The sequence below is a fragment of the Brachyhypopomus gauderio genome, chromosome 1, assembly GCF_052324685.1.
Source record: "Brachyhypopomus gauderio isolate BG-103 chromosome 1, BGAUD_0.2, whole genome shotgun sequence".
In the NCBI taxonomy this organism is placed as follows: Eukaryota; Metazoa; Chordata; class Actinopteri; order Gymnotiformes; family Hypopomidae; genus Brachyhypopomus; species Brachyhypopomus gauderio.
The window spans coordinates 1,125,001-1,141,432 of record NC_135211.1 but is presented as its reverse complement, the minus strand read 5'-3'; the positions used below and the strand labels follow the sequence as shown (position 1 = coordinate 1,141,432).

At 43.2% G+C, this 16,432-nt stretch overlaps 1 protein-coding gene and 2 long non-coding RNA genes across 6 annotated transcripts in view; 1 reads left to right on the top strand and 2 right to left on the bottom strand.

Moving 5' to 3' along the window:
* Positions 1–6,425, bottom strand: part of LOC143514471 (uncharacterized) — a 35,996-nt gene extending 29,571 nt beyond the window's left edge. For all 3 annotated transcript variants that reach the window (XR_013130889.1, XR_013130885.1, XR_013130892.1), the window contains exon 1: positions 6,289–6,425. This is a non-coding gene — a long non-coding RNA (uncharacterized LOC143514471). The remainder of the gene's footprint in view (positions 1–6,288) is intronic.
* On the top strand, positions 5,771–11,994 carry LOC143514417 (uncharacterized). Of its 2 annotated transcripts, none has more exons than XR_013130879.1 (3): positions 5,771–6,185; positions 6,261–7,102; positions 11,597–11,994. It is a non-coding gene; the product is annotated as an uncharacterized LOC143514417 (long non-coding RNA). The 2 variants fall into 2 exon arrangements; XR_013130876.1 differs by having other exon boundaries at positions 5,772–6,185; positions 6,295–7,102.
* A 318-nt stretch (positions 11,995–12,312) lies between these two features.
* The window catches only part of creb3l1 (cAMP responsive element binding protein 3-like 1), a 47,430-nt gene continuing 43,310 nt past the window's right edge, over positions 12,313–16,432 (bottom strand). Inside the window, exons 11-12 of the mRNA XM_077005477.1 lie at positions 15,191–15,422; positions 12,313–14,024 (exon numbers count right to left, since the gene is read on the bottom strand). Coding sequence (XP_076861592.1) covers positions 13,988–14,024; positions 15,191–15,422 — 269 coding nt within the window. The 3' untranslated portion in view covers positions 12,313–13,987. The remainder of the gene's footprint in view (positions 14,025–15,190; positions 15,423–16,432) is intronic.

Genomic DNA, 16,432 nt, shown 5'->3' with positions numbered 1-16,432 from the left:
GCTTGAAATTGTAACTACTTCGTTTCACAACAAATATCTGTCTGACTGAACAATTCTCTTGTATTACGTTAACAAATACGAGCCTCTGCCTGCAAGGCCATTAATTGTGTAGAGCGGATACAGAGATAGCAGATGACCTGGTATAGTCATTTCCTGAGCATGAGGAAGAATACTGTTCATGTGTGTGCCTCTGTGCGTGTGTGACTTTGTGCGTGTATATGTGCCTCTGTGTGTGCGTGTGTGTGTGTGCATGTGTGTGTGTGTGTTATTATCGGCATCCATAAGGTAAACCATCTGTAGAATTAGTTACAGCACATCCTTTATATCACATGCCAGGAAGGTGCTCCATCAAATCCTGTTTCACCTTTTTCAAAATGGTAAAAAAAACAACGGTTTGGCTCCAGAAAACCAACATATTTAACGTTTTCTCTAAAGGAAGTCTGACCCAGCATGAAGCTTGGAATAGGGTCCAGTTTTATCTCTCAACAGGAACCTCTTTACCCTTCCAATCCCTTCATACCACCACGCAAATATTCTACATGCTGTCTGCGACATCCTTGACTACGGTCTGTACTAGGCAGGCTGCCCAAGGTGACTTCCTCAAGGTTCTACATTCAATTCAGTTTCTGAGTTCCCTCTGTGCTTTGTGGGTAATTTTTTCAGGTTCAAGAATCAATGTTGTGTCATTTGCACGAATCCTTGCAGAGTGCCATTCTATAGCCACAGAACCTTGATCATGCTACACACACACACACACACACACAAAAACACACACACACACACAAAGACAAACACACACACACACAAAGACAAACACACACACAGACAAACACAAACACACACACACACACTCACACACACACACACACACACACACACACACAAACACACACTTCACCCGTGTACAATGGCACTGTCAGCTCCGCCACTGTCAGTACAAGTGGATCTCACTGCCATGACAGAATGAGGTAGCTTCTGGACTCTTTCTGTCTGCAAGGCAAGTGAGGAACCATGTAGTATTCATCTCTCCTAGAAAACACACATGCAAACACGTCCCACACAGACACATATATACACACTGTACATAACATGCCTATATATACACTAGCTCTCCCAAGAAAGGAGTCTTGGGCACCTTTGAATGCCTCTGGATGCAGTGAGCCAGCTGAAACAAGCTACGTGCTCAGATCAGCCAACCTTAGACAGCAGAGAGACAAACCACACCGCCTCCATGGAGCAGCGGCTTGAGACTCAGCCAGGCAATGTGCCACCTGTCACTGGTTATGTCTGAAAATGACATAACAAGCCAGGCTGATGCAGTGAGAAGCAAGACTCTGAGAACGAGTGACAGTGATGGACAGGAGGATGTGTCCCGCTTACAGGGTTAGTGGTTTCCCAGACAACAGGCTTGTGTCTGCAAACACACATACAGCAACTGAATTCACTCCATTAGTAACATACATCAGCTGAATTCACACCGTTAGTCACATACATACAGGAGAGGGCAACTGCTCATTTCTGAAACTGTTTCAATACCAGTATAGAATTATTTTTAAAATGCTGGAAGAACAAGAAAAGAAAAAGAAGTGTATGTCCATTTTTACAGCATTCAGAAGCTAAAAGAATCCATGTCATCTGTCATCCACACGAATCCGTGTCATCTGTTATCTACATGAATCTGTGTCATCTGTCGTGTACATGAATCCGTGTCATCTACAGGAATCCACGTCATCTTCAGTCTACATGAGATCACAGAGTGATTACAGGTATTGAAGATGAAGAATGTAAGGTTTTCAGTAAGTTTTAGCCTGCTGTCCCAATCCTCTGAGTAATGATGCAGGTTAATAATTTAGTACTCAAGACTCAAGGTCACGAGTCCACACTGGACAGCAGACACCAGACAGGCCAACTCACAACTGCTCAACTTTCAATTACATTCACCAACCACAACTTGCAGCAATTGTTAGATGCATTTATGACAGTGTGCACAGATGATCGTCAGCATGTACAGACCACGCAGACAGATGTCTCCGTCCTGAGATATTTCACTCATTGCTCCCAAAGCCGGTGGGCACACACTCACAGAGGAAGAATGATGTCTGGAAGGGATTCATGAATATTAACTCATATACCATGCTGACTAATGAAATCACTTTATCTGCTCAGTTTGTGATACTGTAAGACTTGAGACTCACCAGAGATCATCCAGAGAGTTGTCGATTATTTTCATTACAGTGATGTTCCTCAAGACATCACTACTGCGAACCCTCCAACTGTTTGTGCATATGTAAGGGAGAATCTGTCACACTGACACTCTTATGGAGAACTCCTCAATCCCTCTCTATTCATGTAGTAAAGCACTCAGTGCAAGTATGCATCTTACAATACTGGTTTTGATGTGTAGTAAACCTCTCACTGCAGCTGTGTGTCTTATAAGACTCATTCTGATATTTAGTAAATCTGTGGCAACATGTCTGTGTCTTACAAGACTGTGATTTTTACATGTAGTAAAACCCTCACAGATGTGTGTCTCAGTATGTAGTTTAACAGCAATGCTTTCGGGCCTGTGGCATTGCTGGTTTGAATCTGAGCTGCACCACACTGCAGACTGATGTCACCTGTCAGCCTTCCTGTGTTGCTTTACCAAGAGTCTCTCGAAACAGAACAATGGGTGCTCACTGCTCCTCACCACAAGTCTGTTTTACAGCCAACATTCAGTCCTAGATGCACAGGAAATTAATCAGGAAGAGAGGTGACGCACGGGGTCAGAAAACTGCAGTTAATATTTAAACAGTGTGTTACAGATCTGTGTGTGAGAAACAAGTATTATTCGCTTTTGCCTGTGACTAATAGTTTAACAAGTCCGATTGATCGGAATATTTGCGTGCTTCAAAGCGATCTGCAGCTCGGAACATCTCGGCGTGTCCTCGGGGGACAGGGCTGCGAGTGCTGTCGTTATTCAACAGCTGCGTTTGAAGGGACAAGTTGGGCCTATGAATAATAACAGGAAACGCGTGGTGAGAATTAGCATAAGATGAAGTGAAAGAGCTGCAGGGGAAAACTGAATAACTAATGCTAAATAACGAATGCTGAATAACGAATGCTGAATAACGAATGCTGAATAACGAATGCTGAATAACGAAAACAGAACACAGTATGATTACTGAATACTGACTCAACCTCCTTACACTCTATGCAACCTCCAGCATCACTGCAGCAGATGCACATGACCGTGTCCCCGCATGACCGTGTCCCCACATGACCACCACCAGCTACATCACTGAGAGCTCCACCTTTCAGAACAAAGCTCCTGCACACCCATTTATTTCTCATAATAATGCTACTACAGTGTAGGCCCCTCTACAGAAGTCTAAGTAACACATGTAATATTTCAGTAAACACCTCAATGTCTTCTCGTCTTGGTGTTCAATACAGCCTTTTCAGTTTTCAGGGGCAGTGCTGTGTGTGTGTGTGTGTGTGTGTGTGTGTGTGTGTGTGTGTGTGTGTGTGTGTGTGTGTGTGTGTGTGTGTGTGTGTGTGTGTGTGTGTGTTTGTGCACATGTCTCTTTGTGCAGGATGGTTAAAAACATGCTCCACAATCCACAAGTGATGAGACTCTCACCTGTACAGGTCTTCTAAAGAGAAACATTATGTGAAATACTGCAGAGGGAGGAGCTATGATTGCTGTCTCCCTAGCCAGTGTTTGGATCACTCACACTGCGTGGGCTGCTAACTCCCAGTGTGATTGTTAATAGGCCGAGGTCTGCTAATTGACTCCCACCATATGGTTAATGACCAGGTCAGACCCAAATACGTTCACACGAACAGCAGCTCTGCAGGGGTTTCCCCTGGGTCCCTGTGTCACTCTCATTCTAAACCTTGCGTTGGGTTTTCCCAGAAGTAATTGTCCCCATGTGTCTCTGTCCTATTTCCTTCCTAACATACTCACTCTCCTGACACTGTCCACCATCCCTCTTACACTTCTGCCCTCCTCACAATCCCTCTCTCCCTCCCTCCCTCAATGTCTCATTCTCATCCTCACATCTCTCTCCCTCCCGCTCACCCTCTCTCCCGCCTTCACCCCCTCTCTCTTTCTCACCCTCCCTGTCTCACTCTCTTTCTCTCCCTCCCTGTCTCACTCTTTTTCTCTCCCTCCCACTCTCACCCTCCCTGTCTCACTCTCTTTCTCACCCTCCCTGTCTCACCCTCCCTGTCTCACTCTCTTTCTCACCCTCCCTGTCTCACCCTCCCTGTCTCACTCTCTTTCTCTCCCTCCCACTCTCTCCCTCCCTGTCTCACTCTCTTTCTCACCCTCCCTGTCTCACTCTGCTGCAGTAGTGAATCAGCAGGAAGTTTGACACTAGCACAGGCCGCTGTGCTCCTGAACACCCACCAGGGTCCCGGGTACCAGCCAGCCATGCCAGGTGGTGGAGATGCTGACTGGCCACAGGCCTGTTGGTGCCAAGTGTCAGTCTTGAGCTTGAATTATTTACTAAGCAAAAATATGCAAATTACTTACTGTCCCTCTGATCCCCTTACAGAAGACCTACTCACACAGCACAGTGTACACACTAACACACAGAAATTCACATACCACCTCAAACATGCAGGAGCACACCACTAAACACACGGATACTCAGACATGAAGACACACAGGAACACATCTTTCTTCTTTTATCATGATCACTTTCTGTACATGGACTTTGTTTCATATACATACTGTGCTAAGTGTGTGGTGGTTGGGTGGGAAGGGATAGTTATGGGTAAGGTGAACTGGTTTAAGTGGGTTAGATGTGGGTGGGGTGGGGTGGGGTTTAAAGAGAGAGTTTTTTATACTGTTTGTCTCATCTGTTGTATGACAAATCTTCAATAAAAACTTGATTACAACACAGGAACACATCCATACCACATGAATACTCAGGCATGAACCACACACACACACACACACACACACACACACACACACACACAGGACCACATCACTAAACACAAACACACACACACACACACAGGACCACATCACTAAACACACAGATTCTCAGTTACATCACTGTACCCTGCTTTGAACACCAACACTAATCATCATTACATAATGTGCATACATTCCATCACCAACTTACAAATAAAATGAAAGCAAGACAGACTGATTGAAGAAGAAAAACAAGACTAAATCTTCAGCATATTAATTTGCTGAGATTAATACTATAATAATATCAGGATTAATACTAATCCTTGTATTTTAAGAAAAAATACATTGACAGAATCAGCTTTTAAAGTTGGGAGATACATGTAAAAGTTGTTTCAGTAACACCATCACATGGGGGACATTTAGATGAAGGTCCATTTGAGAGAGAGCGAGAGAGAGAGGGCATAAAGAAACTAAGAAAAAAGACCTGGTTTGATAGGCCAGGGATGGACTGGTGCCATTTATCAGTGAGATCAAGTGTTAGTCAAAGACAAAGTCTCTGTTCAAGTTTTACATTGTCATCATCTGTAGATTACTGTAAAGACAGGCTCCTTTATATTCAAATGAAAACACCTTTACACACACTTCCACTCAGCTGGGCTTGCTGTGCACACACTCAGTCAGCATTTGAGCTGATGTCAGCACACTCTACTTAAACTGACAGTGAAGTCGTATGTAACATTCAGGCCAGATAAATCATTACAGATTTCACCTTTTAAAGGGTATATAGCAGATGATCTTTGTGCTTTGATTTACATAGTTCAGCATAATTCACCAACACACTTTAGTTTTGCAACGATGCGCCTTTATCACAGACCGGAGAACACCTGCACAACATCATGTGCTCCATACAGCAGGCCATCCCACAGGGGAACAATGTCACCGTGTAAACACCTACAACTGTAAGTGTTGACCCAGCCCCTGGTCCGGGGTGGTGCGACCACCAGGCTGGGTCACAGATCAGCCCCTGGTCCGGGGTGGTGTGACCACCAGGCTGGACCACAGATCACCCCCTGGTCCGGGGTGGTGTGACCACCAGGCTGGACCACAGATCAGCCCCTGGTCCGGGGTGGTGTGACCACGTGTGGGTCACACGTGTGTCCCCGTGTTACGGGTCATCTGCCACCCCGTCTGGTGTCTTACAGCAGTCCCAGCACAACCCGAGACTCAAAGATTCAGGGACTCCGCGGAAAGTAGGTCGTCGTTAGGCTCAACTGAGGTGAGTGCCTACCTGTCCGGAGCTCGGCGGGTGTCTTCTGTCCTGTTGGGTTTAATCACTGCGTGACTATTTCAGGAACTTTCTGCTGTCGACGTCTGCCTACCTGTAGGACACCTGCTTCCGGATGGTGAGGTGAAGGAACTCGCTTTCCAGTTGCTCAGCCTGGGGAAGATCTTCATTCCGCCCCGCCACCGACTCTGCCCCGCTCCTTGAAGCCGCTTCCGCGGGACCTCCGGGCAGAAACACGTCCTCCTCCTCGGCTACGTCCTCCAAGGTCGGCGGCGTGACCACCGTCCCCGGGTCGGAGCTGCGGGACGAACCGTCTCCCGACGCCGCCATCCAAACTCTCCACCAGCGAGTTTTACTCGAAACAGCAGCACCCAGGGAAGTGCCACAATGTGCCCAAATGTTTAATTTCCGTGACGGCGCGAGGCTGAAAGAATATATATATATAATTTATATAGTTACAGGTTGTTACAGTTTTTGTAATAACACGTTTACATTTGAGTGTCCTGCGTGGTGAACGACGCGGTTGCGAGGCGCGCGCGGCAGCTACACGAGCCTCCCGCGTGAACGCGCTTCACGTCGCCAATCACGAACACCACTCACAACTGGTCACTCCCTCTCTCTCTCTCTCTCTCGCTCTCTCTCTCTCTCTCTCTCTCTCTCTCTCCCTTTCTTTCTCCCTCCCTCTCTCTCTCTCTCCTACCTGAGCACACGCGTACATTGGTCCACACAAGTAAATCAAATCAAATACACAGTTCTCGTTACATTCGCTAACATGACCCACATTATCTTTATAAATAAGGACGCTGGTGTTTCAGTTGCTGCACATGAAGTGTGTCGCGTCTCCAACGGTTCAGTGGTTCAGCGTGGCACTGCCATGACTTCAGGTCTGGAGAAACAGGTTTGGCAAGGTAAGACACCGTGCTCAACCCTCTGTTGTTTATGGATATGACGATTTCTCTTCCTTTTTATTAAATATCTTGTACATTCACAAATGATCGTCTTAACCTTTGTACATCTAAATCATTCAGTTCCTGATTCTGTTAAAATAACTCAACAGGATTCAAACAGGATGGCTGTTTGACACATAAGCAGGGTTTAATTATGTAACCAGAGTGCAAGCTACAGCATTTATGTGCTTTATGCACAATGGCCTCAGAGAGAGAAACAGATAAAAAAGCAACCAGATTACACACTTCAGGGTGTTAAGCACAGCATTGTTGCTCAAGATTTTAAATTTCTTTGAATCTGCTGGTTTGCGAGTGATCTGCCATCCAGATATATCCATATATATGGATATGAATATGAATATGCCTGACAGACATTTTTAAGACGCTCACAGCATGTTCACAAAATGTCTACCAAAGTTAGCTGGACAACTAAGAAAATCTGCTTTGAGGCAGGGTTGCAATTACTTTCTGAGGTGTATGCAAACATACGGCACCCCCCACCTCCCACCAACTCGGCAAATAATTTTCTCAGGGTTGCCAACTTTTCAAGATCGTTTGGAGTGAGATTTGAACCTGGAGGAGGTGGCGAGTGTAAATTGTTGACCGGGGGGTGGCGAGCGTAAGATGGACACAAATTAAGTATTATTGGCAACCCTGTTTTCTGGCATCGATTTGGCGCCCCCTCTAGTGCAGCGCCCCTATGGGTCGCGTACGCTGCATACCCCCTTTTTGCACCACTGCTTTGAGGAGTGTTGCCATGGTGATGTACCTCAGTTTGATTGTTGTGAAAATTCCACTAACATAAAGTACAGTATTGTGATTTAATTAAAGACATGCTTAAGTCAAAATAAAGCTTCGTAAACACTGCACATACCTTATGCTCCTAGACAATATTCTGAGGAAAACTCTGGCCATCTGGCATAAATTTATTGATGTTTTAAAAGTCACTGAAGCTTCCTTGATTACAATAATTCTTAGACACTATAACATATTTTGTGGCATAAATATTTTGACAGGTTTGAGTGGTACCAAACATACAATTTTCTTTACCGGACCAATTTACAAGAAATGGTTATGGTTATTATGGTTATTTTCCTCAAAAAATGCTCCAAGGATTGTTTGTCTGTCAGTATATATCCACACACAGACACACACATGGCAAGCAGAAATGTGAAGGTTTGGTGTGGGAAGTGGAGTGGTAGCTGTGGTCTGATCCTCTCCGTTCCTACCCACCACTTCTCAGTGGTTATATTTGTGTTGTGAGTGTACTAGGGTTGTCATGATACTAAGAATTACAACTTCGATACGATACTTTAAAAAATATTGAAATTCGATACAAAAGTCAGATACTATGCTCATTTCCATTTTAAAGCCTTTTTATTATTTTTTTATAAACAAATTACTATTGTATTTTGTTTCACAAATGTCAAATAAATAAAAGGAGTAGTCCCTACCACATTAAAACAGAAAAATAAATAATTGCACATTAATATAAATTAACATAAATAATAGTAGTGCACTGGAATTCACATTTAGAAGTCAAAAAAGGCTAGTGCAAAAAGTGTATTTTAAGTATACTTTAAACAACTTTAAGTACCTAAAATTTCAGTATTAGAGTAGAGGTCAGTATTCATAGATGATTGATCCATTGTAGTACGATCACTCTTTTTTTTCTCCCTGTATGCTGTCACACTTACGGCTCTTAAACCAATATGACAAACATTTGGTAGGATACCATAATCGGACACATAATCTTGTATGCTGTAGTAATACTAATGGGAAATAGTAAATAGAAATGGGAATTATCACCAACCTTGGAATTTTTTGTACAAATTTGCGTGCCGGTCCTTCAGGTTTTTGGACAGATTCGTTGTGTTAAGCTAGTAGTGTGGTAGTATAAAGAAACGCACCTCAAAAACAGGGGAAGGAACATTTACCTAACAAATTTTAATGTTGCTTTGTGTTTCAGGTTTGAAAAGTGCTGGAAATAGTGTGATTAAAAAGCGAATTATTTAGAGTATATGTATAAATATTTAAGTATTTAAATATTTAATTAAGTTTAACGTGCTGGGAAATATTGAAATGGACTTTGAAAGTGACGTACAAGTGCTCGAAATCCACCTTGTAAAGGTGTATGAACCTGGCAAACATGACTTTGTTCATTGCTCTGCGACGTGGTGCGCGCAAAGTTACAATATTCGAGAGGTGCACGACCTCGCGAATCGACAGCGCGCGAGGCCAACGCAATTGCGTCATTTTCGCCGCACGGACCCTCGCACCGCTCACATCGCGTCAAGTATATAAACCAGGCTGTGCCACCCTTCGTTGAAATGTTCCGAAAGCACTGCTTGCAAACTGGCTTGTTCATGTCCTTCAGTTTTCCATCTGTATCTGCTTCGAAACCAAAGTATTTCCACACAGCACTTCTGCCGCTTCCATATTTTATCCATATTATATTCCATATAATAATTCCATATTTCGCTTTGTGCGTGTAGTTTTTCAACAAGCTGAGGACGGTCCGCAATATTGCTTATATTAGCAGCCATCCTACACGTTGTCTTCTTATTCCGCAGAGAGGAGGCAAACGTTGCACTGCTGTACGTGCACACTGCCCCCGTGTGGCACTCTTTGGAAATACTGCTCTTTAAAAAAAACGCACTCAGTCCTATAGCACTGATACTAAGCAAACTTGGGTATTGTACCGTTTGTAATGACGAAGTATCACGATACTACTCTAGTATCGGTATACCGTGCAACACTACAGTGTACTGGTGTCAGTATCTTTCACTTCCACTGCTCTTTACCTAACCATTATTCTCTGGAGTCAGGGATGTGGATTAAGTGTCTAAGCACTCAGACAGAGGCAGATTGGAAGGGGAAGAAATTGTTCCTGTACATTTGTAGAATCACAAGCCCTCACCCAACGTAAGAGGAAAACATGCTGTTGTTTCTACAGTATCAGATGGTTCTGGTCGGAGATGGTGAGGTTGCACTGGGTTTGTCTGAGCTTTTCATTTTTGACTGCAGGAACCCTGTGGACCTGGAAACCCTGAAACTCACAATTACACATACCCACAAACACCCACTTATATTACCATCCTGAAAAGGGATTTCCACTGAATTGTGTATTACTGTAGGTAAATAATAGTCTGCCTATAATTACACCATAACCTTCATCTCAGGAATCCATGGGGAGATTCCTTGTCCCATGTCTTTTATTCAAAAGAAAGATACATTTTATGTTAAAAGACTTTTCCCTCGTGAGCACAGGTGAACTTTGTTTCTAACTGGATGTTAAGTTCTGTGGTAGGTTTGTCCCAGTGTCTTGCTGGTAAGGCTGCTTCATGACTGCTGTTACCAAACGAGCAGTACTGACGTCCGCCCCGGGCTGTAGCGGTACCGACGTCCGCCCCGGGCTGTGGCGGTACCGACGTCCGCCCCGGGCTGTGGCGGTACCGTCGTCCGCCCCGGGCTGTGGCGGTACCGACGTCCGCCCCGGGCTGTGGCGGTACCGACGTCCGCCCCGGGCTGTGGCGGTACCGACGTCCGCCCCGGGCTGTGGCGGTACCGACGTCCGCCCCGGGCTGTGGCGGTACCGACGTCCGCCCCGGGCTGTAGCGGTACCGACGTCCGCCCCGGGCTGTAGCGGTACCGACGTCCGCCCCAGGCTGTGACGGTACCGACGTCTGCCCCGGGCTGTAGCAGGAGGACATGCTGTTAGCAGAGATGCTTTCACTGGAGTCACCACTGGGTGAAGAGAGGAGCTTCCAAATGTGTGAGGGAGTTTTATTGACTGAGTCACACGCACCTCTAGGAGGACCAGCGGCAGCACTCTCTCCTTTTGCCTCCACTCCATGTCACTGCTGCTGGGATGACTGTAGGGATTGCCATGAATTTTAATCACAGTCCTAAGCCCCATATATCTATATTAATGTTGCTTATTTTTGTAAAGATCTTTAGATTCTCTTAGTTCCAAAAATTAGTAAAACTACAGCCGGAGGCAGAGCTTTCTCTTTTAAAGCCCCTCAATAATGGAATAGCCTTCCAGCTCCAATCCGAGATTCTGACACAGTTCCAATCTTTAAATCTAGACTTAAGACTCACCTATTTAATCAAGCCTTCAGCTAAAATTCCCCTTGTAAGGTGTAGGGGCTCGGGGGGCTCCAGACGTTGAGATTTCTGGTAATCTGAGATGTTGATGCTGTCATCCAGCTGTGTCTTGGCATCACTCTAGTTGTGACAATGACTTGACTGGAAAGCAATGTCTCAGTGAGCCCTCATGCCTGTAGTCACCTCTGAACCCCTCCCTTTAGTTATGCTGCTATAGATTAGCCTGCCGGAGCCACATGCTGATCACTGGCATGTGAGCTGTGTACATTTAAATTAATGGTTGTTTAAATTGATGTCCACACACTCAATCTGTATTGTCTATCTTTTTGCATGCTTCTAACTAAGATGATTCCATACAAGCACCTGGGAGATGGTCTGGCTTACTGGTGGATGTGCTGATGCCGTGGTTGGATGTGCCATTACCACAAGAGGACGTGCTGATGCTAGCTCCTACCTGAGACTCACCATCTACACTGAAGGGACTCTGACTACTTGGCCTGGAATTAGAACCACTATAACTATATAACTACTTTTTGGACCACTTCTGCTAATGGGCCGCCCAATGGAGGATGGGTTCCCTTTTGAGTCTTGGTCCTCCCGAGGTTTCTTCCTAATCCCCACCATCATAGGGAGTTTTTCCTTGCCACTGTCACTCATTAGGGATCTGGACCCATATGATTGTAAAGCTGCTTTGTGAAATGTGTTGTAAAAAGTGCTATATAAATACATTTGACTTGACTAGATCTTTGCTATTTAAAGTTATGTGTTTGTATACTACAGCATTTCATAGTTCCTGTTAGTCTCTGCAGCATGAGATACAGAGATGCATTTGAACTCCACAACAGCCCTTACAGTGAAGAGGCAGCGTTAAGACACTGTAACCCACTCTGACCCCCAGTGGTCATACAGCAGTACTACGTGAGATGTAGCCCTGCGTGGCATTCATTTATCCTGCTTCAGGTTCTACCAACATTGTAGTTACATTACGACTGTACGATTTGTGCCTGTCCCCATATAAATATGTCTGAAGGAGAGGAAAAGAATAACACGGGGAAATCAGGTTTGCTTCTGCAAATTTTTATATTTTGCTTCATTCTAACTACTGTAATAATATAGAGAGAAAACAAGAGTCCAAGCACAGAGAGACATGCAGCAAGATATTAAAACAGTGCCAAAGGTCAACATGAGCTCCACCAATCCAAGGCGCACAGTGAATACCAAAATGCATCAGAAATATAAAAATACATCCTCCTTATTTACAGCTAGAATGAACAATATCATATGTACAAAAGGAAAAACAAACCTAAACAAGGACACAGGCAGTACCATTAACAATTACATCTCATAAAACTCTGAACAATCTCCAAAGCTTCTGAAATTCTGCTCTTAGATCTGACTGTACACCCAGACTGAAGTGTAGAACCAGACCGTGGCGTTTCATTTATGCATGGAGGTACAATGTCTTGGTTGATTCCTTTAGAAAGGTTCAGGCTATACGCACAATTCCAGCTCTACATTTTGAACAATTACACCGGAGGGAGCAGCCTAATGTTTTAATGACAAATACAACATTTATATTGTGGCACTAACTGGATTTCTATGGGAATTTAGAACACACACGAAGGTATCAGCAAATAATCAGAAACAAAAATCATAATGACTGTTCATTTTACATGATTCCAGATGATGTTAACTTCCACAAAATCCGTTTTTTCTGGGGTAAATGTAAGTATATATCAAAAAAAGAAAAACAAAAATATCTGAACAGAGTTCTCCACAGGTTTTGGTTGAAATGAGATTTCCAACTGTATGAAGGTATTCTAGCTGGTCTCGTCCTGCTTTAAAGCCCCTATATACACAACTTTCTTTTCTTTATACAGAATAAAGATAACACAAAAACTGTTTAACAGTTGTGACAAAAAAGATCATGTAAACTTTACATCATCCTTAGAAATTATAAAATAACAACTACCTTTATTTTTTTGTGCATAAAATAAATATGCTGTTTTTGGAATGCTGAAAATACTAGAATATATTATGAAAACTTTAAATTTAGTACAAATGCATCTATTTTAAAACAGTACAAAGCAAAAATAAACCACCTTTATCAATTCTCAGTAAGACTAATGTAAAAGAATCTAAGAGACAAAATGAGAAATTAAGAAAATAGTAAATATTAAATATGACTACATGGAAAAAGGCACTTAAATGATTTAGGGTTTCTAGTGCATAACAAGTGCAGTCCAGCGTTAACTCGGTGGATAAACTGTTCCTATGATATGGTGGTTGAAAGAGGAATACAAAGCTATTAAAAACATAGTAACTAATGCTAGAAAATAATAAAACATAGTAATGCTCAGATTAGGCACCTGTGATTACACCAGTACTAAAAATCATTTTTAGTAGAGATAACAGAGAGAAAGGGAAATCTTTGGAGAAAGAAACCAGTTTGGGTTAGAGGACGGAAAAAAAGTGTCCCCTACCACTCTGGCATGACGCAGTCTCCTGTCCTAATTAAAGAAGACCAACAACAGAGTCACTCACTCACTCCCGCTCACTCTTCTGTGTGTCAATCTTCTGTGTGTCCATGGTACTGATGTGGGGAGGGGGAAAGATTTCAGAGGGGAGGGGGAGTGGTAACACTAGGGGGCACCACTGGACACATGGCCATGGTGACCTCAGAGTCAAAGGGTCAGCGGAGGCCTATAATGACACAGGCAGCTCCGCTCAGAAGGGTTAGAAGTATTCAGCCCCTCCGTCAGGATCATGTTCTCTAAGACAAGATGAGGGCAAGACAGAATTAATATCCCCTTTACTACAGACACTACAATAATTAACAATAATACACTATACAACCATAGTACAATAATGCAAAGGGGTCTGTGAGGAAGATTAGAAATCCGATTCAACCTAGGCCAACACTTACTCTCATATTTGGTCAAATGTCCAATGAAAGACATTGTAATAAAAAATATTCAATCTGTAGAATGAGGAGGTATCCTCAACGGCATTGGAAAAAGAAGGAGCTATATTAGATTTAAAAATCTATTCTGTGGAGAGATGAATGAGAACTTTTTACAGTTAATTCAGTTCAATTCAAAATTGAAAAGGGCTTGACGTCACAAAGCAGCTGCACAGAAATGGTAATGAGAAAGTAAGTAAGTAAAGTAAATAAAGCTTTAATTATATAGCACTTTTCAAGACATCGCCACAAAGTGCTTTACCGAATCCATAAAAAGTAAAACATGGTACAAAGTTTAAACTACATTTTAGTACAACAATAAATAATTGATTTTTATAATAAAATAAAATTAAGTAAAAATTACATAAATACTCAAATACACACCTGCTAAAGTGCAAATATCTTTATGGTTTTGGTGTGTTCCAGGCACTGGAGATCTCATATGGCTACCCTAAGCATCACTACTGGATCAAAATATTACTCAGTGCCATAATGGTCAAAATAGTCATAATGGTCATAATGGTCTACTACTGGCTGGTTTCAGTTTTAACTGGAAGTTGATACTATGTTGTAGGTGTTGTAGTTATTTGATTGGCTGTTTCTAAAGACTGTTGTTTCTAAAGTTTCTTTTTATCATATTCAAACTATCATATTCAAAACTCTTCTTGTAACTGTGATGCGTCATTTGCCAAAAATATGTTGGCTAGAATAAAGATTTGAGTTTTGTGTTTAAGTATTAATAAACAAGAGAAAGAAAATACAATCACTGTAGAGATCAGATGAAATGTATTAAATGTCATAATTCTATAACTTAAATGTGGTTTCTTCACATACATTTTTTTACTTTTAAAGTTGTTTTTGGAACAAAAGTCATAATACATTGACTCATTGTGTGTGTGTGTGTGTGTGTGTGTGTGTGTGTGTGTGTGTGTGTGTGTGTGTGTGTGTGTGTGTGTGTGTGTGTGTGTGTCACTCACTGTGTGTGGTAGTGTTGTTTCGGGTGGAGGAGGAAGCCAGCACTGGTGTTGTCAGTCTGTGTTGGGTTCAGGTGTCCTCTGAGGGGAGCAGAGTGGTCCTGCTGGTGGGTCTCTCTCAGGTCCTGTGGGTATCCTGGTGCTGGCCCCTCCCCCTTCTCCACCCTCAGCACGCCCCTGTGGCTGGCCTCCAGCGGGGCGCCCTCTTCATAGAAGAGCAGGCTACGGGAACGGACTACACACACACACACACACACATACACACACACACACACACACACAATTATTAACAGCTTCAACACCTTTGGAAAGAGAAATACCAACTGAACTACAGTACAGATTGATTGTACGGCCTGCGTTTACTGCGTTTCACAGATGTAAGATGTAAGAAAGTACAGTATGTATACTGTATAGTCTTCAGAAACACTCCACACTGTGACGCTCAGGCGGAAACATGTTGATGGAGCCCTGATGACTGTGGCCATTATGAGCCATAGTCAGGTGCTCAGATTGGCTGCAGTTTGCGTTATTCTGTATTTGTTGTGACCTTACAGCTTAGGTGTGTTTATTAATAGTAGTACATGTGTATGCAAGTCTAGGTCTTCTTATGAGAAACAGAATGCATTAACTCGGAGTTCAATGAGCTACAGTTACCATGGCAACCCAGCTTACTCGACCAATGGCATCATGCACGGGGCCCTCTTCAAAATGGAAGAGGCTTTTAAATGTAAAGAGGTGTGAGTGTGTGTGTGTGTGTGTGTGTGTGTGTGTGTGTGTGTGTGTGTGTGTGTGTGTGTGTGTGTGTGCCCTGCGCATGTGTGTGTGCTGGGTAGGTAAGAGAGAAGGGGAGATGTTAGAGTGCTCTGTGCTATCTAATCATGTGAGATCTCTAACACTAATCAGAGAGTGAGACCAGTCCTGTTGTGCCAGGAAGACCCCGGATCTCCACAGTGGGTCCAGAGAGAGACAGAGATAAACAGAGACAGTTATGAGACATGTATGTACTAGTATATACAAGTGAAGAAAGTGTTGCTCTAGCCCTGCAGTTTGTACCTGTGAAGTTTTTCACAGGTCTATTACTTAATCAGTAAGCCAATTATTCTGTACCACTCCAAGACCATAAAAGATTAGTTGTACAAATGTGATAGTCTTTATGTTCAAATAAAGATTATGTACTTTTAATCATTCTAAGCTCATGCAGTATTACTCCTTTCATGTGACAGGTTCAAAGGTCAGGGGTCAGCT